Consider the following 27734-nt stretch of genomic DNA (forward strand, 5'->3'; position numbering starts at 1 on the left):
TAGCTGAAAGTGTTTCCGAAGGCAGGAACTCAGGTATGAGCTAACAGATTGTTTGTAAAAAACATGTACAAATCTTGAGAAAATTAAAGCTCGGAATGGGCAATGACAGCAAATGTTTGATGCTTCTCATGAGCCCACCCAATGCTGTATTTTGACCCATTTAGAGAGCTAAATGGTCATTTTCACTTTGGTCAGAAACCTCAAATAGACTCAAACTTATACGAATTCTTCCTTGTTTGTCATATCAACAGAGCAAATATTATTTCAAATAAGGGAAAAATAGGCAGAGCAAACAAACTTGCTAGTCAAAAAAAAAAAAAAAGGAGTTAAGAAATCTGTCCACTCCGAACAATTGTCAGAGATTGGGCATTTTCACAGCAACATTACCAGCAGTACATGATGCAATGATTCTTATGAACATAATGTACTTCCATAACTATGAGCAGCCATGCTAATATAGCAGTATCTGTAAAAGACATTATTACCTAAGACATGGGCCAGTATGGCAAGATGCAAGCAATCAAAACATCAGAGGCATGTCCCAGCATGAAGCTAGAGCAAAGCTTTGCTGATACTTCATTTGCTGTGGGATATGCATGTGTAGGCAGTGATGAACATGGAGCAAGTGCTCACTTACAGCAGAAGAACTTCACGTTGTTGAGTGCTGTGTCATCCTTAAGCCCCTGTGGTGACTCTACCTTGGTCTGGAGACCGCATATCTTGCAGCTTTTGCTCCACGGGCCAAAGCTACCCCATGACAGTCCATCACCTACTAGCACAGTTTCATCTGAACATCTGAACTGAATGTTGTTGGCTGCTGTGTCATCACCTCCTCCTTGGGACTTCTCTGTTCTCAGTGAAAAGGAGGTCAAGTAGCCTCCAGGGCAAACTTGGAAGATGGTCCAGGTACCCCACCTGATGAAAAGCAAATGCAAGAATGTCTAGTCTCTGCAAACTGCTGAAAAGGGCTCCTCCTCCTTGTCACACTACTCTGAAGCTTAACACTTCCTTGCTCACAGTCATGACCAGCACAGCATCCTGCTGCAGTCTGGGGCCCCTTATTTTCTCCTTTTTTTTAATTTGTCTTCCAAGAGTGTATTTTTTTCTTCATTGATATCTCATCAGAAAAACACCAGGATAATTTTATGGTTCTGGTGGAAACTTCAAGGGCAGCCTCAGCACATGTTTTGTGATGCATCCCTGACATGTGTAACAAGTACACACCAGACACTAGGGAAGGCAGACTGCTGTCCAGAGGTGCAGTACTGTTCCCTGCAGCAGGGCCACCCAAGCAGTTTCTAAATGTGTGGTTAGAAACCTTTTTTCTCACATTTGCCCCATATGTTGCAGATTTCCAAAGAAATACTCTATGCTTGGGACCGTATTTCAGGTGTTTACAGTGCTCCGCAAAAATTTCAAGAGCAAACAAAAAGCAGTAATGTGAGGTAACCGTGTTTAATTACCATAAAAATTAATGAACACAAGCCCCAACCACCTGTTTTAATTCACTATACTACAGCACTGTGCCTACAAAGCAAGTCAGAGAAGATACTCCAGTAAATGGTAACACCCGTGGGTATTTTATGAGTTGGTGCATGACAAACAGGAGAAAAAACACAGTGTTACTTACTCCCCCACCAAGGACTCAATTATTGAGTCATCTTGACAATGCAGGCGTATGCCATTTAGAGCAGTGTCATCTCTTCCAAATTCAGCTGGTTCCACCTGCAATAGAAGTCACACAGAGCAGAGGTAAAAGTAAGGGGGAGAAGATCCAGGAAAAACCCTTGACATGCCTGTCATAAACAGTCCCAACTCCTTTCTGTAATGAGAAAGAGAAAATGTCTTGGGAAGCACATGGAAAAGATGCCTGTTATTGGGAACCCTTGCAACATGCTCTTCATGTTTTCTATTTTTGATCCAATGGGTAAGGCAGGGTCTCAGAGTTCCAGAAGAGACATTGATGGATGGTGTCTCTCTCCCTGAATCCAGCACCATATTTTAGCACTGACATGACTTCTCTCAGCAACATCTGCCACATGCAGACTACGCAACTGCCAGCACACCTCTCTTCTGACTGACAGCACAAGAATTCTGGCAGTAGCTCTGTTTTTGCTGTATCTAATGGGGGAACTATTGGCCTAAGAAGAGAAAAAAAAATGTATTTTTCTTTTCTGGTGTACCTACACTGGCAATATGTTCCAGAAGACTCATAGTTTTATGTACAGAGTACCATAATTAAGAAGATGAAAAACTCTGCAGAAAGTTCCTTAGACTCTGGAGAAGCTTCAGACCAGGGTACAGGAAAGGGAGATGGTAGGAAATGGAGAGAGTTTTACCTTCAGTGCAAATCCATTGACATAGCCATAGCGGCAAAACTGCCGAGTGCCCCACCTGCCCCAGTGGCCTCCATTGGGCACGGCGAGGACAGAGGTGTATTCACGCTCCCCTCTGCCTGAAGTGCAGAGGAGGAGCAGGGTGAATGTGGCTGGCATGGGGAATTTCATTTCCAGTGCTCTGCATCTGCTGAAGGAGAGCTGGTATATGCACAGGGGAATTTATACCCTGCCAAGGCAGATGGCTTTTCCCCACCACTCCATTGACAAACACCACTGGAACAATAGTTTCTACCCAGGCAGTGACACAGCTCTTGCTGACCTGCTCGCAGTGCCCATGAGGAGGTCCTCTGGGAATTCAACAGCCAACAAGCAGCAGATGCTGTGACCATAGGTGTACCCACCATCACTGAAGGGCTGCACGAATACCTATGTGCTCTTTGCTGTGCTCATGGTAGAAGCTTAATATTGATTTCTGCTACTGGCAATGCAGATATTTGGCCATGGGGATGTTTACCTTCTGAGAGTAACTGTCATAATCATTTTACTTATTGCTGGATGTCTGGAAAGGTGGGTCAAACTACATGAAGAAAAACAATGGACGTGGTCTGAGACAACGTGTAAGTAAACTCAAGCCTTGTGTTTCCCAACACCTCCTGTTAAATAGGATTCCTGGTGAGCTCAACAAATGTGTCAATAATTTATGGTTTAAATGTTCTTTTTTTTCAGCTGTCATTTTAGCTCAATAAAAAACAGTACGCTTTGCTTTGCAATAAGCTTAACTGAAGTCAGACATGCCGGGATGTCCACAATAATTCTCAAGGACCATTGAGCTAAGTGCCATTGGCAGGCATGGAAGGCAGGTTTTCCAGAAGGGTGATACTGAACCTGAGGGCACAGTCTTAGAGGAAGTCACAACACAAGGAGAGGTGAATTTGGAATCCTGGAGTCGAGACTCTCTTAACACAGAGTTAACCAATGTTCCCCAGGGTCCTTGGTGAGACTTGCAGCATCTGACAGAAGCTGTTTCTCTGTTCAATAGGCAAAGCGGAGAATACATTTTAGAGAAGTATCTTGAGCCTCAGGATTTTATAGCAAGGAGTGGTGCCAAATTTGGAACTATCATAAGGCAAAGAATTTCCCTCTCCTAAGTTTCTCTTCCAACATCTGCTTTGCTGCCTCTGTTTCTGCCCCATTAAGAGGTGATGTTGCTTTTCCCACCCCCGACTTCCTTATTCTTGTCAGTGCTTTGTAAAAGTATGTACAACATGTAAAGGTATGTACAACATGTAAAGGTATGTACAACATGTGCAAATTGAGATGATGGGAAATTAAATGAGTCTTTGGTGGAAGGCACCAAAAGAGCACAGCATATGATGGAAGCACAACCTCCTTTCCTTTTTAAGCCAGAATTTTAATTTTACTTCTCCAAAGGGTTGTCAAAATCCAGAGGAGATGTGTTTTCCCTCACAAGGACTATGCAATCACATCTGTCAAAGCAGGTGTGTTTGCTCAGACAGGGTCACAATGTGGTAGCCGGGGACACTCAGACCTGCCTTTGGCTGCACATGAATGGAAAGGAGCAGGAGTCAGAAAGAAAAGGCTGGGACCTGGTTAACACCACAAAAGAAGATCCCCACATTCGTTTCTCCTTTGCTAGCCTGAAGCAGTCACCCTTGGCCCCTTCACCTCTGGCAGCAATGACATGGATGCGTAGCCTGGCAGGACCCACCTCCCCTCAGATTCTGTTAAAGCCATGAGATTCCTGTCTTTTCCCAGTCCCAGAGGTAGGATCCCAAAGCACAGTGAGCCCACAGTGTACAGGGGAGTTGGATGAGGCCAGAGAGTGATGAGGCCACTTTCAGGGATTTGGCCCTAAGAAGTGACTCTCATGCACACTTCAGAGGCCCAAAAGAAAACTTCTCATGAGAAAACTCAAGGCTAGGACAAGAACTGTCACTCTGGGACATGGGAAGTATCATTTTTTCCATTTGTAACAAAACAATCTGGTGACCTAGGGTGCCACATGTGAGCTGCCTTAGATTTGATTTCACAATACATGGCTTAGATATAGCACTTAATAAATACAAAGCAGAGCAGATATTGATTTTTTCTGCCATGTAATGATGCTAATTTTGCTTGGATGCCTCAACAAGTTTACATAAAGATCAGTTTACATAAACTATCAAAATCAAAAAACTTTACAATGGTAAGATCCAGATCTCTTACTGACACATGCCCCGCTTTCTCACTCCCTCTCCATATTTTAATATCCTTGAAAATGTCACAACAGTTTTAAAGAAAACTGGGAAATTGATGAATTTGATTAATGAGACATGATTATAGTAAAATGATGATGACAGAGGGTATTTCATCCCTTCATTATTCATCCAGTTAAATACAATTGTTTTTGCAGGAAGAGAAGCATAAAAATTATGCGACGAGTTTTCAGCTTTTATGTATACCTCTAGATTTTTTAACAAAAAGGTAAATATAATACTAAGCAGCATATTGATTTTATAAAATTAATATTTTTATGCTATGATGCATTTATAGTCTATATGGAACATGGAAAATAAATTCATGTCTATAACACATAAAAACATATATTATACACAGTTTGCTTATTTTATGATATTATTGAAAAAATCTATATTAGCAGCCTTTGAAAATTTATTAATTTCTGATTTTTATCCTTGAAAATACCGCACACTTAGGAATACAAGCTTCATTTGGCACTGTTGTATGTTGTCTTTCTCATATTCTCAGTTTCTCCTGTTCATGTATGCCTTCTGCTTCCCAAAGGACAGTGATCATTTGAGACATTGGACTGCCTAACCATTTCCTAGAGCTTTGGAAAAGCACGGAAAAGACTAGAAGGACATGCAAGACCACACCTGCTTCAGTTTTCTCACTCCCTTTTCAGTCCTCATGGCTCAGCTCTCCATTCACAGCCCAAGTACGTCCACCTTGCTCCTGACGGTCTGTCAGGCACTGTATATGGAGATCCTGATTATTTCAGTATGGTACTCTTTGTGTTCAGAAGAAGGTCATGCACTAGGGAAATTTCTGGGTTTTATTTCTTTAGTATTGTAAGGATTGGGCACTTTTAAAATAGTAATCAATATTATTTTTTGTGGTGGACAGAGAAAATCTGTTCCTATCGCCTTTTCCACTATGTGTTTTGGAGAATACTCTACACAATATTAAATATAGTGATCTAGAAAAAGTTTTAATTTTATCAACAAAACTCAGAAGTAGAAATGAGCACTGCCTGGTACAAAAGAAACATGGACATGCTGGAGAGAGTCCAGTGAAGGGAAAAAAGATAATTAAGAGACTGGAATATCTCCTCTATAAGGAAAGCCCAAGACAGCTGGGACTGTCAGCCTGGAGAAGAGAAGGCTCAGATGGAATCTTATCAGTATCTATAAATACCTGAAGTAAGGACAGAGTCAGGCTCTTTCAGTGGTGCCCAGTGACAGGACCAGGAGATACAAATTGAAACACAGGAGGTTCCCTCTGAACATCAGGGGAAAGTTTTTTGTAGTGAGAATGACTGAGCACTGGCACAGGTTGTTCAGGGAGGTTGTGGAGTCTCTGTCCTTGAAGAAATTCAAAAGCTATCTGGACAGGGTCCTGGGCAACCAGCTCTAGGTGGCCCTGCTCGAGGAGGTGGCTGGACCTGATGGCCTCTCTTCAACTTCAGACATTCTCTGACTCTGTGGTTCTGTGAACTGGAAGAGAGAACTCAACAAGAATGAGGCATGATAAATGCTCGTGAAGATAATCTCAGTGATGTATTTTGAGTGAGCTGTAGGAAGGGTTGAAGGCAATAAGTGCCCAGAAACTCAGAACAGGAGTGGGGGTAAACAGCATCCATCAAAGAAGTAGTAAGGACAAAGGGATGGTTTTGGCTGAATGACTGTGTATTTCTGTGTGCTCTAGGCCATTTTATACTCCTCCCACACTGTTACCAAGATACTGGTTGCCACCCATCAGCTCTCAGTAGCCATGTTCCTCAGCAGCTCTAATGTCAAACTGACCATTACAATTAGGTATAAACCAGTTGTAAATCACACAGCCTGGCTTTGTCAGACCTTCCTCACCTGCAGCTTGGAATGTAGATAAGATGCTCCACAGCTAACTGCATGCTGCAGAAGAACACACTGTCTCATGGAAACAGTATATCAGCAAAGATCACACCAGAAATCACACCTATTGCCAAAGAAACATGAAAGGACAATAAAGAATCTATTCTATTCTATTAAAATATGAATATGCAAAGGGTTGTATTATTTAGAAACAAGAGATGAGATTCTGAATGAACATAGACATCTATAGTGCAGATGTCTGCATCTTAAATAATCACAGTGGGCTCCCTTTATAGCTGCCAAGAGAGACAACAGGACAATATTAGAGAGGAGCAGATACCTCCACATGAACCTCTCCCTAAAAATACCTGTTCTTGCCTGCTGACTGCAGGGAGGCATGTTCCTCATCTGGACTAGTCTTATAACCTCAGATTCCTTTTACACTTTTGTAGGCTAAAAACAGTAGTGCTGAATGAGAATTAGTTTTCAGTAATACGGGCAACTGTTTAAGAGAAAATGAGTAATCAAATTATGTGTTGCGTGGTCCTCATTTTCTCATTTGCTAAATTGACTCAGATTAATAGAAAATAGAATAGCAGGAAAAATGCAAGTGAAAGACGTCAGAAGTGATACAAGAGCTAGGATTTTCTAGACACATGAGCAGAGAAAGAAGCTTTCAGTAAACAACAGACTAAGTATAGCCATTTGTCAGACAGGAGAGAGTTTCACATTAGTGATTGGATATAAAGAAGATCCACATGACAAGGTGATGTTCCTTATGTTGTGAACTTATTTTCAGGGAGTTTCTCACCTGCTTGTAACCCCCAGTTTTCATATAAAACTTTTCCTTGGAAACTAAGCCATTTTAGTTATTTATTATTTATCCACTAGTGTTTTTAACACCGAAATTACAGTTTCTCACATTTTTTAATTTCTGTACTATTAATAGGACTAATTTCCTTCCTCTATAAATTATGTATGTCTTCTTTCCATAGCCTTATTCTTCATTTGCTCCTTGTAATTTTTGTTTACTATTACTCATATTGTTTTAACACATTCTTGTGAAACACTAACTGCTCTGGTGTGGGATCTCTCAATTTCTTGCAGTTTTCAATTCCTGTATAGGAGCCAGCATACCAAAACTGCCTATTTTTTCCAGAGACTGCCACAGAACAATCCTCTCTATAAACAAACCTAAGGTAGAGAACATGCAGAAACACAAGAAGACAAGACAGGTTGTCCGTGCCTGCAGCCCTAAGGCAGGATCAGTCCACAACTAAGTGCTCCCTAAAGATGAAGGATGTTTGCCCGACCAAAATGTTAAGGAGAGAAGAAGGATAATTCAGCGTGGCTTGAAGGTTGCACTTTTGTTTAAGTACTCCAGTACAATTCCTGTCATTTTCACAATGATGTGATAGTGTTGTCTCATACTCAGGTTATGATCTGCTGTACTGACAGAAGATCCTTCTCTTTTCCTTCATACTAAATTAATTTCAGCACTACTTGCCCACACAAGAACAGAAAACACATAAAGGGTCCATCTGCCATAGAGATCTCATTGTGATTTCCACCTGCATAGGATGGCCAGCGAGCAAATCAAATATCCTTAAAAAAACCTGTTGAGCAGAAAGCAAGGAGAAACCACTGCCAGTACCAAAGAAATTGTTTTACTTGTGTCTCATGGTTGTTTACATTCTTTGCACTGAGACATTCATTTCTTTTCAAGGCTGTGTTTGGGTCCAGAATTGGCAGGAAAGGAATTTCACAAATTAGGACCAGATAACAGTAGCTAAAAAAGTAGGAGTATATGTTCAGAAAGGATTGTACAAGGGCAGATGAGGATGGAGAGAGGTGTTGTCTGGCTGTAGTCCAGGTGTGCTGGAAGGAGGTGGAGGGAAGCTGTGAAGAGAACAGCTGGGACCTGTAGATAAAGATAGAGCAGACAACTCAGTCCATTTCTGCCCAGGGTACAGGACATCACTGGGTAAGAACAGAAACCGAGGCATTGTCTCATTTGGTATTGATAGTTAACTCTTTCTAAGGTTTAATCCCACATATGCTGTTTTCTAGACCTTTCATCATTTTTGCTGATCTCTTCTGGACTGTACTCAACTAGTCAAATGTGGCTTTGAACAGCATTTCAACAGAGACCTTGCCACTGCAGCTTGATGCTTGAAAGGTGAAAGCTTTGTACTTGTTTATTTGATTAAAATGCCCAGTTAGACAGTGAGGGTGAGACTGGCATCTCTCTTCCTATAGAAATGCTGCCTCGCCAGTCACTCTCTCTCAGTGACTGTCAGTGACTGAGAGTCACATTGAGGGTGTCTATTCTTATGTTAGTGTAATATTTTGCACCTGTGCTTATTTTGAATTCTATCCCCATCTTCTACTCTCTTCAGCATCTCCCAGGTTGATGACATCTATAAATTTAATAAGCAAACTCTGTATTCTACTGTGCAAGTCATTAATAAAAATATCGAGTACTTTCAGATATAGAGCAGACTCCTGTGGAACATGGCTCGATATTGTTTCTACAATTGGATCAGGCTTTCGACATTTTTCACCATTGATTCAAATTGCTAATTAATTAAAAAAAAAAAAAAAAGGAGAGATAGACTCTCCTGTAGTGCAGACTTTCTGAGAGCCAGAAATCAAATGCCAATTTACATCCACTGCAAATCTTCAACTAAAGATCACTTCACATATGAAAACTCTAGCAACTTATTCTGAAAATTCACTGGGAAAATCTCTCAGGTAACTCAGCCTTAACCACAGCCACAAGGCTCTTCAGTTCCCTGAAAATGAGTGTTGTGGTGTATCCAAAGCAATCCATCCCCTGATCCATGTCAGAGTTGCACTTCCCTGGCTTTATATTCTGTGTACATTAGTGCATATCTGGTTTTCTTGGTAAATCAAGTGGTTCTCTTTGTGGGGTCAGGCTGCCACCAGCTACAGCAAACACTGCCTTGAGATGCAGATTGATCAGCACTACAGAAGCAAGCCAGTTCTCACCACTTGGCCGGGGAAAGCTGTCTGGTGCTAACAGCAATGCCAGCAGGGGTACCTCAGTCCCAGAGTGTCCCTCAGACTCCCACAGTCACCTGAAGAGAGCTGGGACCTCTCAGCTGCTCTTGTCACTGATGTCACTTTCCCCAGGCTCCTACTGGTGGATCTTGACAATCCTCCTCAGTTCCTTTCTCGCCTTTTTAACTGCCCTGCAGACAATGGCAGCATGTACTGTGGCTGGGGTTTGGCAGTGCCTGCAGTGGCAGGGCAGCTATGAGTGCTGCCTCAAGAACACCAAGACAAAGAGAACAGACTGGAGTCTACTCAGGGTTGGGGAGGGAGGGAGGGAGGAAGCAAGAAAGAAAAGAAAGAAACTGTGCAAAAACTCTGAAAATAAAACTGAATGTTTGTGGATTATTTTGATAAATACCAGATCAGTCAAACTTACCTTTATTTTTTATAAAAGGTTTAACTGAACACAGGTGAAGAGGAGGATGAAAAGAAATGAGAGTGCATGTCTTTCTTTGTCATCAAAATGTCTAAAAGTGTTTCATATATGTAAAGGTTTTTTTCTTATATCAAAATTTTGCATATCTTAAGGTGATTCAGGTGTTGGTTGCAAAGATTTTAGGCACCACTGCAACATGCATATTCATAAGCAGAGCAGATTGATGTATGCCCAGAGACAGGCAATATGGTGGTCTGTACTATGCCACATGTTTTGGCAGAGAGTCTTGAGGCCATCACCCTAAGACAAAGACCCATTGTTCTTCCAGGAAACCCACATGGGGAATTACAATCCCTTTCCAGTCCAGAGCAAAGTAGAAATAATCAATGATTGTTGGGAACTACTAGATGCAATTACTGCTGGCCATAGCAGTCTGAATATTTGTCCTGATGGGGCAATTCAAGTAAAATCTTCTCTCTCTCTCAGGAGCTCTTCACTGGCAGTCATGATGATCCAGAGAATTTACTGTGAAACAGACCCTGTCTACTTCACTTAGCCATTCAGCTCTGGAATTGATGCTGCAAGGTACATTGATCCAGCAAAGCCTTTAAGCACAGTATTAATCTTTCAGAGTTCATTTATATTCCTAAAGTTCAGCAAGTGCTAAAGGGCTTTGCTGTACTTGAGCTTGCAGCACCTTAAAAGCTCTTCAATTAGGAGCCTTCAAATCAACGTCCCAAAGTCCTCACCACTGATCAGAGAACCAACAACCTGAGAGGCAGGCCTGGTCCTGATACAGTTCTCCTGTGTCATGAAACTGTGTGAACCTCAATGATCTGGGCCCAGTGGCCTTGCCTGAGCATCTGGACTCACCCATGTGTGAAGCTCTGGACTAACCAGAAGATAAATCATATGATCAGCAACTTTGCTGACGCATTACTCTGGGATCTCTGTCAGGAACAGATGACTAGGGGAAGCACTAGTTAGGCTCAGATTAACCCAAGATATTCTGTAGCTGGGAGTAGTTTGGAGTGAAAACATGAAGACTAATCCCTCTGAGTTATGAATAGGTATTTCTTCTGTGGTTTTGAACCTGCTATATGCTTGACTTAACTCCTGCAAATGCACTGATCCAAACCTCCATCTCTTGCCTCACCTCTGTCACAGACATCAAGTGCGAGCATTGGTCACCACCTGCAAACAATGGTAGCTGTTTGGGGCATAACCTATTTATTATTTACACTCTTTTAAAACCCTGATTTGGAAAGGTCCAGTTTACTTGGTGAGTTTCCATAGCGTCCTTAACTGAGGTATCCAAGGGCTCCACAACACTCCTTTGTTTCACATTTCTCCATGCAGTAGTCCAGGCTACTGCAGAGTCCATTTACTCTGACTGCAGGATTTCCTTGATTAGATTTCAAAGTTTCATAGGATATTACATAGGATATAATCATCATGGCTAGGCTTCAGAAACAAAGATCTGAGAAGGGCTCTACCCACGCTTGCTACAAGCGCGCTGATGGCTAAAAAGGCCAATGCGGGATAGACAAGTCTGGTTGCAGAAGGTACAGCAGAAAGACTCCCCAGGTGAAATAGGATATAATAATACAAAGCAAAGCTACAACTGCTTGTAAAAAACTTCGTTCTAAAATTGAGACCCTAGTGCCTCCTCGCAAACAACTCAACAAACATCAAATGATTGGGAATCCATCTATGGATTAGTGAAATGATCCACCTTTAACCACCAAGGAAAGCATATCAGAGGTGCCCTAGGCAGCATTCACACTCAGTCAAGGCTCAGGATCAAGTTGCCAGGCTCTGTCTTGCTGCCAGTCATCCCAGACTACCATATCTAGACCCCAGCTCCCTAACAGAACCCTAGTGCTAAGATCCAGTCCCCTTTGAAACATTTTCTGCCTTGTCCCTTGCCCAAAAACTTGAAAAGGAAAGAGGAACATTTATCACAACATCATTAAAATTATAGCATTAAATGGGGTATATGTGCTGCATCCCACTAGTTTGTGCTGTCATGGGTGATTCTGAGAGCTGCAAGGAGCAGGAAAGTCCTGAGGAGGTAGAAAGAGTAGTGGAGAGGGAAACAGAGGAGACAGATATCTCTCTCCTTGCACCCAGGTACTGACCCTTGACATGGAGAGAAGCAAGCACAGGCCGGAACACCTACGGATAGAAGGCAAGGGAGCCACTGCCAGCCCAGGAGGAGAGTATCATCCACATGTCCACAGTGCTCTGTGCAACCACAGGACTCTCTCCCACCTCTTCCCCTAGCCTTGTGCATTCATGGAAGTCCACCTGGAGAAGGCAATATTGGCTGGGACAGTGCTTGCTGATAAGAGGAAGCTTCTCTTCCAATGGCTTGCTGAATCTCCCACGTCTCCTGACCTGGGGTGCATGCTTGCAGCCAGTTTTTGGGAAGGGAGTTTGGTCCAAACCAAAGCCTGCCACTGTACCAGGGAGAGTGCCTGTAGGGTGGTCCCTGCCGCCTTGAGGAAGGACCTCCAAAACAGCAGAAAGAGAGAAGAAAGCAGACATCTTCTTTCTTTGTTTTTATGGCATCACCTGCAGGTCAAAGCCCAAATTGAAGTGGTACTCTTCACTTCTCCAGGTCTGTGTGGGTTGCAGCCAAATGGCAGGTCTAGGTGTCCCTGGCTGCCACTGTGTCACCCTGCCTGAGCAAACACACCTGGCCCTTCAGCTACTCTCTGGGGTTCTTGCTTGGTTTCTTATTTCAGGCAAAAAAGAGTGCCTTGGTGAAAAATATCCCTTTCTTAGCTATTTGCTATTCTTCTGTCCCATGGCAGAGTTAAAGTGAGGTTAGGTTTAGGGTCAGGGTCCCAAAGTCCTCAGCGCTGGAAATCCCCCAGCATTATGCTTGGTGGCAGAGTTTAAAAGAGGCAAAACACTATGGTCTAGATAGCTGATACCTGGAGGAAAGATGGAATGACTATCTGCAGAAATTTGAACTTATTCACAGTGGTGAATAATTAGAAGCAACATCAGAGAGGAAAGTTTGAACCTAAAATTATATTTGCCCAGAGCAAGGGTTAAGTGTCAGGCAAGGCTAGAAAATTCGGACATCGCATGTCCTTTACCAAAGCTAGGGGAGATATTTCTGTGCTGGCAAAATGTAGGTACAATTTTTAGAGGGAAAACACACTATCACAAGGACTTCTTGGACTTTCCTCAAAGGGAGAAAATACAGCTATACACTGCTTGCTGTGAAACTGAGCTTACCTTTCCTCCAGGACCTGCCTGCGTTCAGTGCTCTGGCACTGGCTGTGCTATCATCCAGATACTCAACAGGTCACTCACCCACAGCCCTGGTCTCCTTTCCTCCTGTTGCTTCCAAGAAGCAGGAGCACAAAAGCACATTTTTGCCCTCCCTGTTCCTAACCTAATGAGGAGGTTCTTGGGGCAACCAGGGGAATCTCCACTATCGCTTTAGTGGCTACACTGGATTTGTACTACAGGTAAAAGTCTCCTCCACTTCCAGTAGTGTTGCATGCCAGCTATCCACAAGTCATTAGCTCCTCTGAAAACCCTCCTTGATTCCAGAACATGAGTTTCCACTGCACAACCACCTGCAGTGACTGCAGGGGTTCAGAGTTTCCCCCCTCCCAACAGAAAAAAAAAAAAAAAAAGGCAGTTTTCTTTCCAAACTGGGGCAAGTCACTGTGGAAAAATATTAACAGTGTGTGTCTCTTCTGTGGACACATCTGCACAATTTTATCATGTAATTAGACCTTGGCTCCTGCCAGTGAGGGATCTATTAGCTAAAAGCTCCTCAGACAAAGGGAAGCCTTAGTGCATAAATTAATGCAAATCAAGCCTGGGCTCTTCCCTCCCATGATTCTTGGAACTGTTATGATCTCTATGTTGCTACAAGAAATTAATATTCTGCTGAAGCCTGTGGACAAGCTGATGAGAGGGGAGACAAGGGCAAGGCAGCAGACAAGGTCCAGGACCTCATCTTTACAGCCCAGATAAGAAGGAAATACTCAAAGAATAGTCTGTTTTGTGGACTGGTATTGAAACCATGTGGTGTGTCAACTTCAGTTTTAATGAAATTTTTTTAAGAGACTCATGTAAATCAAAAGATGTAGAGAATTTCATTCAACCCCTGAATAAAACTGAGGTGACTTTTTGTTGTGTTCCAGTCTTTTTTCCTGTCACTAGATCTTTGTTTCCTTCCACGTGGAGTCTGCCAAAAGTAGATGTGATGACACAGCTCTGAAGAGCACCTGCTTTACTATACAGGTATCAAAGTCATTGAGTCATTCCCATGAGTGGCAATTGATTTTCTTCTCTCCTGCCATGCAGCAGCTCAAACATAGTCATAGGCACTTACCTGTGAGTGGTACACCTTCTGTGCAGAGTTGACAACCCTCACGTCTCCACAGAAGGCACGAAAGTTGATTTCTTCAGGGAAATTTGTGGAAGTGGGTGGAAAAGCGTGTGGAAAAGCAGAACGAGGGTTTGCAGCAGCAAAGAAGCAGGCTGGGTTACCAGGAAAATAAGGACAGCATTTGGGGGGGGAGGTGCTACTTTTGAGGTGTTCAGGAGAGAGGAAATGGGAAAATGTCCCTAGTGTAGATCTGTGTCCCTGGGATAAGTGGTGTTTGCAAGACTGAGATACCTCTCCTTTCTTATTTTCACCTTCAGTCCAAGAGACCTTGCTCACACCAGTAAGATTTAGCCTGAGCCTTCAGCGTCAACGAGACTATACCCTGTGCAGAGTATTTCAAGGCATGAAAATGTCTTCTTCAGACATGTCAGGAAATGAACAAATAAACTAAATTGGAGATGGCTCAAATCTTCTTATCAGCATAGCAAAGTTCAGCTCAGAGTCACCAGTGAGGAGGATATAGCATGCATTGATGTTTACCCTTGTAAAAGAAGACTAGCAGGAAGAGGTAGAACTGTGAGAGAAAGAAACGGATGAAGACCTGTTATTCTTCCTGGTGCCAGGGCAGAGGGACATTTGGAAGCATTGTCTGCAGCCATTCTTCTCCCCACAGTAATTATCACTTCCCTATACCCTACTGCTGGAAAAGAGGTGACAAGACTGGACAGGCATGGGGCAGAACAGTTCTCCAGTTGCTCCCTGAAGAGCTGGGAATGTTGGAGGCAGTTACTGCAAACAGACCGTCCCTCTGCAATGGCCACAATACAGCCATCCCAATCTTCCCTCTGGAGCAACCACAGTGCTCCTAGCCTGGCTTTCCAGCCTGGGGCCACAGCCATTTTGCCCACTGTGGTTCTTGACAATGGCTTATTTTACTTTAACCTGAAGTGTTCTGCAACCAGGTCCTGTAAACAGGTCCTGTTCTGATAGGGTGACAAATGACCCTACAGCGTTCAAAGTACTAGTAGACCCTTTGTCCCTCCCTGCAGGGTCTAAAGAAGCTTTTTTCCATTCACTCTCTGGGTTTAGAGCAGTCTCACACAGTGTTCAAGTCCTTGAAGTTGGCTGCAGCAGGATTTCCTGAGGTTTGTTGTTACTTGGCATTTGTCTCAGACAGTTCCTAACCAGAATATACTGCACTGCTGCAGAGCAGAGCAGTGGTGATGAGTCAGCCAGCTGCTGCCCTGGCACTGGCTGCTACTGGTGCATTGGAGATCTGCTGTCCCTGTTCCCACATCAGGTTTTCACTGATGCTGCACCAGTGGGGACCCAGACTGGAGAGGCATTACACAGAAGTGATGCAAAATAGTGAATATATTACAAGACACACAAATAGTGCAAGTCCTGCTCTTTTGTCCTTGTTCACTTAAATAATTAGTCCATTTTTTGCAATAGTAGAGAAACTCAGAGGGTTTTTTGGGGGGATTTTTTTTTTTCTTTTTGAGTGGGAGTTTACTCAAGTAAACCACTGTTTCTACTCTTCCCTATTTGAGCCAAAAATATCCTTTCAGCTCCCATACCTACCTCAAGTAAGAGCTGATGCCAGTCTGAAAGGGTGTTTCCTAAGCATAACCCAGGCCAGACTTGTGCCAGAGCTCAGGCAGGCGCACTTGGACTCAAGCAGCTCCACAAACAGTGCTGTAGCTAGAGGGAAGTGCCAAGTATCCCAGAAAATTGGCTCTATGGCATTTCTTTCATGTAAGTGCTAAGAAGAATTTATTTCCTTGTTTGTTTTCTTCACTGCTGCTTGGGGGATATTTACCCTTTGCTAGGCTCACGCTGCTGGTCAGGAAAAGGACTCCCCAGGCAGCAGGAATTCGATGCCCGACAGTTTATCTGCAACTCTAGTCCAGCTTGTATTAATAAAGTTTGAAGATTATTTAGTACTTCCAGTCTGCTAGCCAGCTGTAGAGGGGCTCAGAAATTCAGGACAGGCTTACATTCACAGTAAAACATAATGCATGCAATAACATGTGATTTAATAAATATTTTCATCTACTTAATCTAATAAATGCAGCACATGCTGTAACGGATATATGACCCTGGTTACTTACATTCTTCATCAACAATTTGTATAAACATCGAGATCCCAACAGCTCAGCTGCCCTTGCTCGTATTCTGGTTTTTCTCCCAATTCTACCCTGCAAATACAGAGAAAATAAACACAAAGTAACAGTGCTTTGGGCAGGATTCTTCACCCATTTACCAATGCAAAGCTCTTGTATATGCCTGTCACTTGCCATTTCACACTCCCCTTTTTGTGGCACCAATGGAGGCTTTGCTGCCCAGGAACACGGTGGTGCAAGGGCCAGAGCAAGCAGTCAGGCAAGGCCCCAGGGAAAGCTGTCTCCAGCAAGCCTACACACAAAGATGAGATGATCATGCGTGGCTGAGGGGGAAAATTGGCATCTCCCTCCCACCCCAGTCCATTTGCTCACACCTCCAGCGACCAATACTTCAGCAAAGAACCTGTGGCTGCAGAGTCCCTGTGGTGAACACTGAGCCATGCACATGGTACCTGCCCTGCTCCCTGTGAGGCCCTTCCCACCTGGGTCCCCTCCAGCCCCAGGCACAAGTACACGCCCCATGAGTCTCCAGAGGAGAAAGCAGCTCCTGGGAGCTCTGCCACAGCTCAGCAGCTGAAGGTCAGGGTGGGCTCTTGACTTGCACAATTAATCATTCAATTAGAGCAAACAGGTCTGGAAAGATATTCAGGAGCTCTTCTAGTGCATTCCTACCCCAAAGCAATGATTGCATGCTAATCACCACTGAGGCACATCTGCTCAAACTTTGTCAAAAATCTTCCAGTGATAGAGGTCTTGCAACCTCCCTAGGTTTAACTGTTGTTATCAAGAGCACTCCTTTGGCCAATCTCAACCTGCTGCAGTTCTTATCCATTATTCTTTGCCTCAGCCAGACAGAGGCCAAGTCATTGCCTTCCACTTTGCAGAAATATTCTGTACCACTGCAGGTCCTTATCCTGCCCACCCCCTGCAGCTGCTGCGAGCTGTTTGTAATGCTGGGCACAGGGACTTGCTGACTTTCTCGTTCCCTTCAGACCCCAGGTGACTGCACTCCTACTGTGATATGGTTTCTAAGTCCCTGAACCCATGCATACCTCCCCTCCTTACATATCCCACATGAGTGGGGATTCCCATACAGCCACCAGCCTCCCTCCCATCCTGACTCTCCTTGAAGCCCACCTTGGCCCCTTACAGCTGGCTCCCAGCCTGGCTCTACCTGGCATGGAGGCAGCCCAGTGAGGATGAAGACAGAAAAATTTGGGATAGATTTTCTTCCCTGAGCTCCCTGCATTGTCCTCCCCACATCCTCCCACAGCAGCACTAGCTGTAGACTCCTAACTGAACTACTCTTCCCACGACTCTCTCTCCCCTGTTCTCCCCATCTCGATTACACAGCCCCAGCTCTCACGCTCGTTATGTACAGGTCATGTTTTCCAGACTGCTGACCATTTTTGTTACTTTCCATTGGACTCTATCCAACTGGGCTTCCTTCTGGAAGCTCAGTGCCCTCAGCTGAGCAGAGCATCCCCGCTGGGGACTCACACATGCTGAGAAGAAAAATCACTCCATTTGTCTTGCAGTCTGTAATTTGGTTCATATATCTCGGCATGGAGACGACCTGACGCCACTGACTCATGTGCTGCCTTTGATCCATTATGACCCCCAGACCTTCTCTGCAGAGTGATGTTAATGCACGTATTTTACCTCATGCAGCTGCTTATTTCTGCATAAGGTGGGAGCTCACTCCTGTCCCTGCAGAATCGCATCCTATTCTTCTCAAACTATTTCTCCAATTTGACAAGACCATTTATCAAACTCAAGCTGTATCCTCCAAAGCACTTGCAGCCTATTACAGCTGGTTGTGGTTTGCAAAGCTAATAAGCTTGTTATTTATTTTATAGACAACCATTAATAACGACCTGGCCTGGCATTTCCCTCCTGCTGACTTTCTTCCCAGAGGCCACCCTGTTCAGTCTTCATGAAGCTTTTCTGGGGAAATTGGATTTGGCCAGGCAAGAGAAAAGAGGAAACAAAGCTAAACTCAGGTTATTACTTGTTTCCCACCTGAGGGCAAAAAAGAGTAACATATAATGCATGTCACCTGCTCCATCTTAGTGGTCAGAGCCAGTTGCAAGTCACAAATATGTGTCCTTATGCTGTGGTCATGTTACATAGCCACCAAATCAAGACCACCTCCCACATGCCAGCATGTCCCAAAAAGGAGCTGAAAGATGGAAGAGGTTGGTGTACACAGTGTCTGGGGCAAAGATTATCAACAAGCCCAGGGGAGCCCACCAAAGGGGACACTGCTGATGTCAGGGGTCAAAAGGAAAAAACCATCAGTCCTGAAAATGGGACTGTAAAAACAGAAAAGCTCTCTGACTGCACCTTTGCTCGGACAGCTGAGGTCCTAATTTACACCCACTCCAATGTCTCCCATTGATTAACTTCAAAAAGTTGCCCAACTGTCCCAGCTCCTCAGTAAACATGGCCAGTTTTCCTGTCTTGCAGCTGTACTGAGCAATGGCTCTCCTCGCCCTGACAGCTGCTCTCAGAGGACACAGGAGCAGATAGCAGTGTTGGTTATAAAGGTTCCATTCCCCTATGTTGCTGGAGTATAAATTCATCCATTTCCAAAGCTAGGGATTGCTCTTTCAGTAGGCTCAAGATGAACTGTTGATATGCAAACCTGCTGCAGCTGTTCTCTGCCTGCTCTCTTCCTGCGTGATCAGGACAGTGGAGCTCAGCAGCACAGCTCTGTCCCTGCTGTGCCCATGGAGGCTCCTGGGCTAACAAAGGGATTATGTATTTTTCCTCCTGGGGCTATACCAAGGGATTTGCAATGACATCAAAAAAACCCTCTCCTTTTCCGTGATGTCCCTTCTGCCTTTGTACATCCAATATCCAGTCCCACAAGGTGAATCAATTTCTCATGAGGTATTTTCCTTGTGAGGTGGTTTATTGGGATTTTTTCTTCCCTGTGTTTTCAATCAGCAAACGGGCCCTTGGAGTATAAAAGCTAAAGGAATACCTAAAACTCAAGTTTTAGATTGCAAGGATGTTATTAAAGAAGAATTTTGAGCCTTTGCAGACAACAGCAATGGGGATTTAACTATTCAAAAGTCCAAAGTTCCCAGACAAATCAGAAAATATCAGAAGTGCAAAGAAAGAACTCAAAAGAATAAATCTGTGTGGTTTATGAAAGAGAAGGGATGAGATAATGTCTGGAAATTGATTAAAGTAGAGAAGTGTCTGTGTAAACTGGGAGGAGAGCATAAATCAGGAAAGAAATGTGTTCAGAATTAACTCAGAGGACAAGAAGAAGAGAAGCATTTTGCTGTCACAGTTCTGTCAGTGACACTGCCATATATCTAGTTTCATACCAGTTCAGTCTCAGACAACATCTCAGCAGATATGGCTTTTTCACAGAACCTGAGCGTCCTGCTTAAAGGAGGGACAACTTCAAAGAAAATTTAAGTTTCTGAGGGTCATACCCAGTCAAGTTTTGAAGGCTTCCCACCCCCAACCCCCAACAAATTGTTTGGTCAAATTTGGTTATTTTCACTCTTCAAAGTAAACAACAGCTGGCAGCAGTACATCCTGCCAGGATAGCTATGGCTTTTCTTGGTATGAAATACCAACAAAACTTTGCTAGTGATAAAGTCCCCACCTGTAAAAAATTTCTTGTCAGATTTGATATACAAAGAGAAGTATGTCAGTTAATTTTAGTTCACTTTTGTACCCTCCTCTCTCTTCAGATTCTCCAAAAAACCCTTCTTGAAAGCTCTCTGGGGTGGCTGTGGGACACCATTAACCCCTCATTCCCTGCCTCAGCTGCAGCCAGGGGTCCTGCTCACTAATCAGGTGGGAAACGTTGGGCAGCAGGCAGGCAGGATGCTTGGAAAGGCTGCTGACCTGCCTTCCAGCTTTCTTGGACAAAAGCTGTAATTGATGTAATCTAATAAAGGGAGAATGGTGTTGGCACAAGGCATCTTCACAGCTGCAGGACCGACCATCTCTCTGCATCTCAGGGCTGAGGTGATGCTGCAGCTCTCTGTCAGCAAGTCCTCAGGAGTGTTCAGAGTAGCTCCTGACTCTCTATTCCCTTTGCTCACTGACAAACCATAAATACAGACCCTGCACAGGGTCCTTCTCCATTCTTCCTGCCAAAAGGCAGTCTTCAAAGGAAAACCTAGAGCTTGTGGACTGACTGACAGCAGGAGTCTGAAGGTTATGGTGCTGGAAGTACAGGAAGAGGAAACACAAATTATTAACATGTACTTGAGTAAGGGTAAAAGGAAATAGGCTATGTCAAACCACAAGGCAAGAGAGGCTGCAAGGGATAGTGAGTGCTAAAATTGTGTCCAGATGGAAAAAATAGAAGTAACATATCTGGTGACAGATTGCATGTGAAAACACAGCAGACAAAAAGCACTTTAAGGAACAAATGGCAAAGGGAATTAACACTATTAATGTTTCTTCACATCAAAGATTCAAGAGCATGTCAGAAAATCTGTAGGACCAGCTGACTGTATGAAAGAAAATTACAGTAGATATGGTTATTTTAAATTATTCAGTTGCTCAATGTTCACAGTGGAAGAAACTTTGTGTTCAGACAGTTCTAGTCATTCTTAGGGGATGGGGATCATAAGAAAGATTAGGTAGAAATAAAAATTACTTTAGAGGAGTTATGAAAAAAAATCACAGAGTGAATAGCAAGGAATGAGTAGAAGTGATAATAAGTACTCAAGAGGTCTAAGGTGCCTCTAAACTGGAAGACATAAGGTCATAGCAGTGATGGATAATGTGTCATTTAAAATTACTGGAAAGCTATACAGTGGTCAGTTTCAAAAAAATTTCCTTGAAGACTGATCTGAGTAACTATAGTCCTCTTATTCCAGCTTAGATACTACAGTGGGGTCTGCCGATGTGTACCAGATTTATGTAGGAAGGTCTTTGTAGTGGGGGAACTGCAGGAGTGGCTTCTGTGAGAAGATGCCAGGAACTCCACCCACGTCAGACAGGGCCAATGCCAGCTAGCTCCAAGACAGACCCACTGCTGACCAGGGCTGAGCCTATCAGTGATGCTGGTGGCATCTCTGTGATAACATTTTTAAGAAAGGGTAAAAATGCTGCACAGCATCTGGGAGAGGGGAGTGAGACTAGTGAGAGAAACAGCCTTGCAGGCACTAAGGAAGGAGGAAGAGGGGTGTTCTAGGTGCTGGAGCAGAGATTCCCCTGCAGCCCATTTTGCAGACAGTGGTGAGGCGGTTGTGCTCCTGCAGCCCATGGAGGACCACGAGAGAGTAAATATCGCTTGAGCCACTGGATCTGTTTTTAAACTGACATGACAGCAACAGGAGTACTATGTCAGTCAGTTTGAAAGGCTGACTGACCCCCTTGGCAGCACCAAAGAATTCTTGATACTATGTCCTTTATCAAAAAAACTATCTTTAGTTTTTTAGCTGTGGGAACAATTTAAGTGGCTTTATCTCCAGTGACAGTACAAGGGCCATTGAAAGAATGTTTTCAGCCCACACGCAACTTAAAGTAGCTGTTTCTTACCACCATCTAAGGTTTATGCTGCTAGAGAAGTTCAACTGAGAACACAGCTCCTGGAAAGCCCCACCATCTTATAAATGACCAGCAAATAACAAAATACCTTCTGACCTACAGAAGGTGGGAGTCTCCTATCTGCACTTAGGCATCTACAGTGTAAATGTATACATGCAATGCAAGCACTTTGTTCTCTAATCTTGATGTTTCAGCTCTGTGATCACCTTTCTCTATTCTGCGCATTTCTGATTATTTCAAGCATCTGCACTGTTCAGATATTTTGTCTTCATTGTAACCCACAGTTCTTTTTTATCATAGGGAGGAGGACTCAAGTTCTCCAAAAAGAAAACCAAATATTTCCTTTTAATTTATATGTTTGAAAAACACAGAACTGATCTTTGGTCTGCATTAGCCATCATGTCTTCTATTGCTTCTATTGAGTATAATGCTATCCTGCCTTCCAACAGTTTGATTCAAAGAAGATGACCCTGCAACTAGCAGCCTTACCTAACCAGCACAGAAGTTGCCAGACTCACTGAGCTCAAACTCCAGCTTTCCAGTGTGGCATAATTAAAAATCCACCCATTCTGCACTTGCAGCCTGGTACTTTTCCTGCCTGATTGGAGAACCGTAAGTTAACTGAAGGGAAAAACAAACACAGGGTGAAGAGCTTCCCCAGATGACAGAATGCTGATTAGCAGGGATAATAAGGACATCACTGGATACTCAGGGGAGACCAGCATATGAGCAGATCTACCCAAAAGTACTCATTGGCCTTGCACTCCAGCAGCACAAATTCAACTGCTGACACTGATACCACTGTCTTCATTTCAGTCCAGTCCTTATTCCGCTCCTAGAGCTGGGAAGGTTTTCTGTAGAGAAAGGGCTGGGGGTGGATGGCAGAATGGAGGCGAAATTCTTTGACTCAAGAAGAAGATTCACCACTCTGGAAGGGTTGAAAATTAATGAGAGACAGGAGAGAGAAATATAAAGCTGAGACTGGTTCTTTATTTGTTTTCTTGCTTCTCACAGTGAAGTTATAGAAATGCATACAGTGTTTGCTTTCTCCCACAGGCAGTTAATTACTTGTGTGAATAGTTTTCACTGCTTACTGCTGGAATATCCCAGAACCACTGACCCAGTGCCACTGTCTCTGCCACCTCCTCACCAGGCAGCCGAAAAGAACAACAAAAAATCAGGAAAGATGCTGAGCAGGATCTTTTTGCAGCCAGGATCTCCATTCTTCCACCTGCAGTGGCAGGACTGTTGGGGCTGGAACTCAGACTGTTTGACAGAGAGGAAACAGGAAAAGTTGTGTGAAAGTGTAAGACAGAGAAAACAGGCCCCCTCAGTAAGAGGGACTCAAACAGAGCAAGATTCAGCTCTGTGGATGTAACTACAAACAGTGAAACATCTCTACCATTTTGGTATCAGCCAGCTCAGGATGTCCTCCCCCACCTAGTTCCTCTTCACTGCTTCTCTTTAAGATCCTTGTACAGTGTTTCTGACACTGCTCCACCGCAAAGCTGTAACTTTCCATGTACCCTGAAGCCTCATCATGCAGCCAGCATGGTTAATGAAGAGGGTTGATAATATCACTTATTCATAGCTCTTCACTGCACATGGAACCTGGCAATGGCTCATTGCTCTTGCTGTGGTTGCTGTCACTCTTCTGAGGAAATCCAGTCAACACCTCAAGCTTAGAAAGCCCTGTGTCACCAGGAGGGACAAAATAGCCATGAGCTATACATTCTCCTGACCAGGACCCTGACCACACAGCCTTTTGTCGCTGTTGTCTTCTTCCTGACATGTTCATGCTGTGTATGAGGTACAATAACACAGTAAAACATCTTTGTTCTCACTGTCTCCTTTGAGGTACTGTGAATTTCTGAAGACCTTTACAATTATACCCAAGGGTTTCAGCTGAAAGCAACACTTCCTCCTTCACCTGTACAAAACAGCTCTTATAGAAGCAGGCTATTCCATTCTTCAGTGATTGAAGCCTGGAATAACTCTTTCTCCCTACCTCGACTACACTTATAGGGCTGGTATATACTGAGATACACATATACTACTCATATATTCTGATATACTGGTGATATAAACCTCACAAGACAACTCTCCAGGTGTCATCATCACTGACTCTTCAGTGGACTGGGAGCAGCTCATCCTACTCTGCAACTACTCACAGGATACCCTTGAATATTGCTGTCAATATTGCTGCTTCTCTGGCTAATTCCTTTGAAGGAACAAGGAATGAAACAGGAATTCACATCTGAGAGAGGCACAACAGCAAAAGTAGGGGCTGCTTCTACTGGACACTCTCACTTCTCTGGATGCTCACATCTCCTAAAGATACACATGAACAGCTGGGAGCTGCATTGGCACAACTCCGTGGGATGATGTACCTGCATGAAGTTTTGCTGCTATTCTCTGGTCCCCAGTGAAAGACGGATGCGGACATAATAACCTGGATTAAATTCAGCAAAGGCTCCATGAGATGGATGGCTGCTGAAGCACTCACTCTGTGAGGAGGGCTTGACACACTTAGTCACCCACACTTAATGCCTGTCCCAGAGCAAAATGCAACGGCTTCCTGTGAAGGCATTTTCCTCAACCTCAGTAGGATGGTGAGAAGAGGAGGAAAGCAAGGAGGAAACAAGTGAGGACTTCCACAAGGCAAAGGACCCTGAGACTGCACCATCTCAAATTTTGCCTCATCCCCTTCAAAGGTTTCTTCCCCTTCCAGTCCACCACTGCTCTTCCCATCTCCCTCTCTCCAACACCCTCCTGGCAGCATTGTCAGGACCCTCTTCCAAACCACAGCACTCCCTTGGCAAATAGTCCCAGCTCTGACCCCCTTCCATTTCCTCACATCCACAAGTTTTCACAGCCCTGCAAGTCCCCTGACCAGTGCATACCAGCAACAGCCCTTCCACCTGGCAAAGGTGGCCTCACCACTGAGGGACAGGCAGTCACCAGGAGCAGTACCTAGCAACAATGAGCACTCCCCATGAGCTTTGTAGACACTCCCCAAGGACTCCCACCCACGCTTCTGGCAAATAAATTCCCCTGTGCCATCACCTCCATGTAGCAAGAACCTGAGCAGGTTCCCTGCAGTGCAGCTGCTCATCCCAGCCATCCTCTGCCTGCTGGTCTCCTGCTGCCTCCAGGGCACAGAGGCACGACAATATGAGTCAGTGCTCACCGTGCCAAATGGAGGCCACTGGGGCTCCTGGGGGCACACACAGTTTTGCCCCACTGGCTACGCTAAGGGATTTGAATTGAAGGTAAGATTTCACTTCTTCTTCATGGGGGAAAGAAAACCTGCTGTGAAACAATGTTATTTTGTTCTGGTCTTAGCAGGGCTGGCCACAACACTTTGTCCCATCGCAGCAGTTTGCATTGTATTTGCATTGCTCATGCAGGCTTCTCAGCAAGAGTTCTCTAGCATAGAGTAGCTCTCCAGGCTCCCTGCCAGTAAATGATTTCTTAGCAGAGGAGTCCAATGGGTGAAAAAAAGACCTGGAGCCAGTTCAGCAGATCCTGTTCCTGGGTGTCTGGGACAAGTCCCACCTGACAACATGACAGATCTGGTTATCACAGCGCATGGTGAGAGTGTGGGCATGACCTGGGACAGCAGACACCCAGCATTCCTGTGTCCAGAGCCACTGCCCCACCATTTGGAGAAAAACAGAGGTGGGCAACAGCAAAAAGGCCTTCCTGAGAAATGCTACGGAGCTGCCTTACAGCCCTGCTCAGCTGCACTGTCTCGCTCTGTACACAAAGCCTCCTACCACACCTCATCACAAGGATTCACCTCATCACTTCTTTTAAATGGGGGATGGTGCTCACCTCTCCTATTTTCATCCCCTTTTCTAAGGTCCAGCCCTACCAGGGATTTTGGCTGTTTGCCGACGACACGGCTCTGAACGGCATCCGCCTGCTGTGCACGGATGGCACAGTCATCGAGTCCTCTGTGGGGTGGTGAGTATCCTCACTTTCTCATCCTCCTTCAGGGCAGAAGCTTCTGGGAAATATGAAGGAAAAGCAGCACAGTGCCTCCGTAGGGGCACTTTCTCCGTAGGCCCCCCTACCCCTGTGAAGGGAGTTCACCACCTGCTTGCAGAGGTCGGTGAGTTCCCCTTGACCACAAAGTGTGAAGGTCTTACAGAAAAGATCTGGTCCTAGGCAAAGGAACAATGCTGTCAAAGATGAAGGAGAGTTCAAAAAAATGCAGTTCTTAAACTTGTACCTTCTCCTTTTCCTCAAGGAGAGCAGCTGAAATTACCAAGGCAAGCAGCTGAAATTGCCAAGGGGTTCTGCAGGAACAGAGCAGCCTGGTGTTGGTGATGGCTGGGCATCCAGGGAATGATGGGGAAGCAAAGTGAAACAGGTGCTCCTAGAAACCTGCCATCTCTGTGTAGGGGTGCAGGATTGCCCCAGGACTGCCAGGAACCCAAGCACGTTGCAGTGTTGATTGCAGCACAGCAGAGGCTGAACAAAGGCTTGGCAACTTGTTTTCTTCTCTGGCAGGTGGGGAAACTGGACCGAGGCCCAACTCTGCTCCAGCAACAAGCTGGTTTCCTTCTCCCTGCGTGTGGAAAAGTGGCAGTACTTTCATGACAACACGGCAGCCAACAATGTGAGGTTCGCCTGCTCAAACGGGACAACGCTGGAGGGCTGGGGACTTTCAAGGGGTCATTTTGGCCCATGGAGCAGCAACTGCACCTCTGGGGCTATCTGTGGGCTCCAAACAAAGGTGGAGGGACCCCAGGGAAAGAGGGATGACACAGCTCTCAATGACCTGAGAGTCTTCTGCTGTCAGTAAGCTGACTCCCCACCCATGGCAGCATCGACAAAGTTGTACGGCATTAAACCTTGAATCTCTGCTTGCACAAGTAGCAGTGCACATTTTTTTCTGTCTTGTTTTATCAAGGGCAGCCAGATCCCACAGCTACAGCACCCTGGGGCTTTCCTCCTGCCCCCATCCAGCTCATGCAAGGTTGCTGCAGCTCCTTGCTCCAGGCCCACCCTGCAGCAAGGCTGAGGACATGTTACCAGGAGGTGCACACATGAGTGCATGCACACACACACGCATGGCCAGCCTCAGATGGACACAGAGAGCAGTGCCTTTACACTGTGCGTACACCTGCATAGACTCATACACACACACACAGTGCTCACACACACATAAACAGTACAAAAGGCAGGTACTGTTCCTTTCCTGCTGATCAGCATTAGTGTCCACTGGTGAAATCTGTACTCACACGTGGAAGAGGGGTCTCTCTGGTAGCTGACATTAGCTACTCAGTCTGTGCCAGAGCTGGCCTCAGACCCCAGTTTCCCCAGGTGCTGGCACTGGCACCCTCCAGCCTCTGAGGTTCGTGATCCCATTCCAGTTGCCAGCACTCGGCTCAGGTGCTTCTGCCCATTCATCTGGCTTGAAGGTTGCTGATGGTCTCTCACATGTGCTCAGAATAGAGGGTGTGCCCACACAGAAAGTCAGTGTAGAGTAATTAGTATCAGTAGTGACAAATAGTTGTTATTATTATGCAAGAATATTTAGTAAGACTGTAGGCTGTGGTGACAAGGTGCAGGTCTCGGTCCTTGGCCAGAGGAATGTACTGACTGGCAGATGTCACTCAGACCAGCATCTTTGATCCCCTTTTTTCTCACAGTAGTTCCCACAGCAGAACCATCTCTGATCCTTTCCCTAAATGTCCCATACTAATACTTGCACATTACCACAACTCCCTTAAAACACTTCTTAAGAAGTAGTACAACATCCCCAAATGCTATTCCCCTACAGCTCCCATGAGTCCCATGCCCCTGTGGATGCTCACC

The 27734-nt window shown here is 44.7% G+C and overlaps 2 protein-coding genes across 2 annotated transcripts; one reads left to right on the forward strand and one right to left on the reverse strand.

Annotated features, from left to right (window-relative positions):
• Positions 1-629: 629 nt before the first annotated feature.
• Positions 630-2495, reverse strand: VMO1 (vitelline membrane outer layer 1 homolog). Its single transcript, XM_050332144.1, has 3 exons — positions 2340-2495; positions 1631-1725; positions 630-915 (listed from the first exon to the last, which is right to left on the reverse strand). Exons 1-3 carry the CDS (start codon positions 2493-2495, stop codon positions 630-632), a joined length of 537 nt encoding a protein of 178 aa, XP_050188101.1.
• Positions 2496-11913: 9418 nt separating this feature from the next.
• On the forward strand, positions 11914-26718 carry LOC126648724 (vitelline membrane outer layer protein 1-like). The gene is made up of 4 exons (XM_050332145.1): positions 11914-12017; positions 24982-25177; positions 25771-25874; positions 26424-26718. The coding sequence occupies exons 1-4, from the start codon at positions 11914-11916 to the stop codon at positions 26716-26718; spliced, it is 699 nt and encodes a 232-aa protein (XP_050188102.1).
• The last annotated feature ends 1016 nt before the right edge of the window (positions 26719-27734 follow it).

The sequence above is a fragment of the Myiozetetes cayanensis genome, unplaced genomic scaffold (assembly GCF_022539395.1).
Source record: "Myiozetetes cayanensis isolate MyiCay16 unplaced genomic scaffold, myiCay2020 scf5-8, whole genome shotgun sequence".
Lineage (NCBI taxonomy): Eukaryota > Metazoa > Chordata > Aves > Passeriformes > Tyrannidae > Myiozetetes > Myiozetetes cayanensis.

Bases quoted from the DNA above. Each gene is read 5' to 3' on its own strand.
- LOC126648724 (XM_050332145.1), top strand. From the start codon at position 11,914: ATGGGTGATTCTGAGAGCTGCAAGGAGCAGGAAAGTCCTGAGGAGGTA. The intron at 12,018-24,981 runs GTACTGACCCTT...ACCTCCATGTAG, and splicing joins ATCTCTCTCCTTGCACCCAG to CAAGAACCTGAGCAGGTTCC. The intron at 25,178-25,770 runs GTAAGATTTCAC...CCCTTTTCTAAG, and splicing joins CTAAGGGATTTGAATTGAAG to GTCCAGCCCTACCAGGGATT.
- VMO1 (XM_050332144.1), bottom strand. From the start codon at position 2,495: ATGCCAGCCACATTCACCCTGCTCCTCCTCTGCACTTCAGGCAGAGGG. The intron at 1,726-2,339 runs GTAAAACTCTCT...CTTCTATTGCAG, and splicing joins TCAATGGATTTGCACTGAAG to GTGGAACCAGCTGAATTTGG. The intron at 916-1,630 runs GTAAGTAACACT...GCTTTTCATCAG, and splicing joins ATTGAGTCCTTGGTGGGGGA to GTGGGGTACCTGGACCATCT.